The 4,471-nt window shown below is 40.4% G+C and overlaps 1 protein-coding gene across 1 annotated transcript; it reads left to right on the top strand.

The window, feature by feature from the left end:
• The first annotated feature begins 2,075 nt into the window (after positions 1 to 2,075).
• LOC127122415 (uncharacterized) lies at positions 2,076 to 4,059 on the top strand. The gene is made up of 3 exons (XM_051052755.1): positions 2,076 to 2,556; positions 2,653 to 3,419; positions 4,042 to 4,059. The coding sequence occupies exons 1-3, from the start codon at positions 2,076 to 2,078 to the stop codon at positions 4,057 to 4,059; spliced, it is 1,266 nt and encodes a 421-aa protein (XP_050908712.1).
• Positions 4,060 to 4,471: the final 412 nt, after the last annotated feature.

The raw sequence follows: 4,471 nt of genomic DNA on the forward strand, positions 1-4,471 counted from the left end.
AATGCTAGGGGGTGTCCCTGATTTAAAATTGTAATGAATTTGAGTTTACATTTGCATTTATAGTATTTTATTTACGGTAACCTTTTGATGTGTTTATTGCTTTCTCTTTCGGACCAATTGAGATTGATCTATGGTTATCACTTAGGCTGGACCGCCAGTGATAAGGTTTTCATCAGGTTACTCTGCAGTAGATATCACCTAGGACTAGGGATACCCTGTATGAACCAGAGCATTCTTGATATTATACAGCTTAACTTCACCCTCATTGGCTATGGACATAGGAATGAGGGTAGATTGATTAAAGGTTTTCTCACCAAAGACTTGGGAGAAAATACCCTTGAGAACTGATAGTAATTGATATTTGTTGATGCAATAATAACTCAGAGTTATTACATGGAAAAATCATACACCTTCCCTGGCATTGTTCCTTTTTCTCCATAAACCCTTATTTTCTTATTGCTTTATTATTTTCTTTTTACACTCAAAAAACCCAAATTAATACTTTTTGTTTAATTGAATGATAATTTAAACTCAATACTACGTGCAGTCCTTGAGATCGACATTCGGGGATTTTCCCCATTATTACTATAACAGGCAAAATAGTACACTTGCTATTTTCCCGATCAAGTTTTTGGCGCCGTTGCCGGGGACTGCCAAAAATATAGAGTTCAATTTTAAGTTCAATTAAAATTTTGTTATTCTGCAATAAAATTATTTTTCTGTCATTTATATTTTACTAACCAGTGTATGCGAGGAAAACCCTCAGCTGAAATTCCTTTTGACGCAGAGATCGAGAGAATCCTTCACAGAAGACGCAGAGAACAAAGAGTGGATTCTACAGAAGAAAGTACCTCGGATCAATCAGAAGTCAAGGAACGAATGGGTGAAGTTCCTCCAGTCCCACCTCCTCAAAACCCACCTCCTCCCCCTCCGGAGAGACTCCTAGGTGATTATGGAGGTGCAAACTCACCGGGTGGTCTACTGACCATAGTTAACCAACCGGTGAACGTGACAAATTTTCAACTGCATCCTAGCACGATCAATCAATTGGAAAGAAAACCTTTCACCGGAAAGGTTAATGAAGATGCTAACAAACACTTGCAGAGATTTCTGACCATGAGCACCACCTTGAAAATTGATGGTCACACTGATGTAGCAAAAAAATTAAGAATGTTCCCGTTCACTTTAGCTGAAGCGCGAAAGAATGGTTCTATTCTCTCCCTGCCGGTAGTATCACTTCCTGGGAGGAGATGGAAACTGCATTCTTAAATGAGTATTTTCCAGCATTAGTATTTCTGAGAAAAAGGTATGAAATTCTGAATTTCAAACAGAAGGATGGTGAATCATTGGGAGACACTTACAAATAATTCAAAAGGATCTTAGTTGCCTGTCCCACTCATAATATGGATCAGACAGAACAAATGCAGATGTTCGTTAATGGGCTGAAAATAAAGACAAAGCAGTTGATTGATACAGCAGCCGGTGGCTCAACAAATTTCTCAACAGCCACTGGTATCAAGAGGATTATTGAAGCAATAGCTGTGAATGAGCATCTAGAGCTATATGACAGGTGTACCAGTAAACCAGATGGGGTGATTGATCTAAAATTGGAGACAAATAAAATCCGTCTGGAAGACATTGTTGCTGCCGAAATAGACAAAAAGCTGAAAGCTATGAATATAGGTATCCAACAGATAGCACAAGTTCAACCAGTTCAGGAGAGTACTTGTGAAATTTGTAATGGACCTCACCATACTGTCTATTGCTTTGCGACTCCCCAACAAATTGAAGAGATCAAATTCTTGAAGCAGAATAATCCCTACTCTAACACTTACAACCCAGGTTGGAAGAATCATCCAAACTTCTCCTGGAAAGATCAGAGAGGAAATGTTCCGCAACAGGGTACAGGGCAATATCAAACTCAGTATCAGCAACAACAAAAACAACAGGCACCTAAAAAGGATGATTGGGAGATTGCCATTGAAAAGTTGGCAGCCCACAGTATACAGTTCCAAGAAGAAACAAGGACTAATCTGAAAAACACCTCAGCGTCCATCAAAAATCTCGAAGTTCAGATGGGACAGATAGCACAACAGTTAGCATCCAACTCTCAAGCCCCTGGAACCCTACCTAGTGGTACGGTAACAAATCCACGGGAACATAACACTTCTAACGCTGTCACAACCCGAAGTGGAAAGTCAACCGAGGTTAATGATATCGAAAAAGATGGATTAATAGAGGTGGATTTAGAAATCAAGGAAACAAAAGTCCAAGATGAAGAAGCAATACCACCTCCTGTCCAGGATAAGGAAAAGGTTCCAAAACCCATAATCAAACTTCCTTACCCTCCACGACAGAAGAAGAAGAGTCAACATGAAAAGAATTTCGAAAAATTTCTGGAAATGTTCAAGAAACTCGAAATCAATATCCCTTTTTCGGAAGCATTGGAACAAATGCCAATATATGCCAAGTTCATGAAAGACATAATTTTCAAGAAGCGTTCCACTGATACTGAACCGATCATCCTGATTGAAACATGCAGTGCCGTTCTCCAAGGCATGAAAATACCAGTGAAAAAGAAAGACAGGGGATCGGTTACTATTCCTTGCACTATTGGTGATCGAAAATTCAAGAAGGCTCTGATTGACTTAGGAGCAAGTGTAAGTTTGATGCCACTATCCATCTATAAGAAGTTGGGCATCGGTTATATGCAAGATACTCGAATGACCCTTCAGTTTGCGGATCGATCAGTCCGGCGGCCCTATGGTATTGTGGAAGATGTTCTTGTGAAAATTAACAAGTTTGTATTTCCCGTCGACTTCATCATTTTAGAGATGCCGAAGGATGAAGAGATCCCTCTCATATTGGGAAGACCCTTTTTGGAAACAGGAAGATGTATAATAGATATTGAGGAAGGAACTATGACCCTTAAGGTCTATGATGAAGAATTAAAGATAGATGTGAGAAATACTATGCAATACAAAGATGATGTCGGCTCAAGCAACACTATAGAAATAATCGACCAAGTAATTGCTCAAGAAAATGACCAGCATAGACCCCGATCACCTCTAAACCGGGTCTTGAGCTTGTCCATTTTTGAAAGTAATCAAGATGAAGAAGAATATGAGGTGCTTGCTCTTATGGAAAAACAACCTGAATGGATTAGATCTAGACCACACCAATGGGAAGATCTAAGGCCACCACCATCCGATGTCACTGAAGAACCCAAAAAGGGGGTGAATCAGAAGCAGTTGCCAACAAATCTGAAGTATGTATTTCTAGACACTGAAGAAAAATGCCTAGCCATCATTAATGCTAGTCTACAAAGCGTCCAAGAGGCAGAACTCATTCAAGTGCTAAAAAAATACAAGGGTGCAATCGGATGGACAATTGAAGACTTAAAAGGTATAAGCCCTACTGTTTGCATGCACAAGATCTTAATGGAGGATGACCACAAACCCGTAGTACAACCACAGCGAAGGCTCAACCCAGTCATGAAAGAAGTGGTGCGCAAAGAGGTTGTAAAACTCTTGGATGCAGGTCTAATCTACCCTATCTCCGATAGTTCTTGGGTAAGTCCAGTCCACGTGGTACCGAAAAAAGGGGGCACAACGGTAATAAAGAATGAAAAGAATGAGTTGATTCCAACCCGCACTGTTACAGGTTGGAGAGTGTGCATCGATTACAGAAGGCTAAATTTGGCAACAAGGAAGGATCACTTCCCGTTACCATTTATTGATCAAATGCTGGAAAGGTTAGCAGGACACGAGTACTATTGTTTCCTAGATGGTTATTCAGGGTACAACCAGATTGCAGTTGCTCCAGAAGACCAAGAGAAGACTGCATTCACATGCCCCTATGGTATTTTTGCTTATAGAAGAATGCCATTTGGCTTGTGCAACGCACCGGCCACATTTCAAAGGTGTATGACTTCTATTTTTGCTGACATGCTCGAAAAGCATATGAAAGTATTTATGGATGACTTCTCGGTGTTCGGTTCTTCATTTGATAACTGTTTAACTAACCTATCACTTATTTTAGAAAGATGCCAGCAAATAAATTTGATCCTGAATTGGGAAAAATGTCACTTCATGATCCGGGAAGGAATCGTATTGGGACACAAGATCTCCAACAAGGGTATCAAAGTGGATAAAGCAAAAGTGGAGGTAATAGCAAACTTACCACCACCAGTAAATGAAAAAGGCATCCGTAGCTTCCTAGGACATGCTGGTTTCTACCGCAGGTTCATAAAAGATTTTTCCAAGATTGCTAAACCATTGACTAGTCGGCTGGTAAAAGACACCCCGTTCTTATATGACAAAGATTGCAGGAAAGCCTTCGAGGCCTTAAAAAAGGAGCTGGTATCAACACCCATCGTTATTGCCCCCGATTGGTCTCTTCCTTTTGAGATAATATGGGATGCAAGTGATAACGCAGTGGGGGCGGTACTAGGGCAACGCAAGGAGAAGCT

Source organism: Lathyrus oleraceus, chromosome 2 (assembly GCF_024323335.1).
Source record: "Lathyrus oleraceus cultivar Zhongwan6 chromosome 2, CAAS_Psat_ZW6_1.0, whole genome shotgun sequence".
Classification (NCBI taxonomy): Eukaryota; Viridiplantae; Streptophyta; class Magnoliopsida; order Fabales; family Fabaceae; genus Lathyrus; species Lathyrus oleraceus.

Bases quoted from the DNA above. Each gene is read 5' to 3' on its own strand.
- LOC127122415 (XM_051052755.1), top strand. From the start codon at position 2,076: ATGGGACAGATAGCACAACAGTTAGCATCCAACTCTCAAGCCCCTGGA. The intron at 2,557-2,652 runs GCATGAAAATAC...TGATTGACTTAG, and splicing joins ATGCAGTGCCGTTCTCCAAG to GAGCAAGTGTAAGTTTGATG.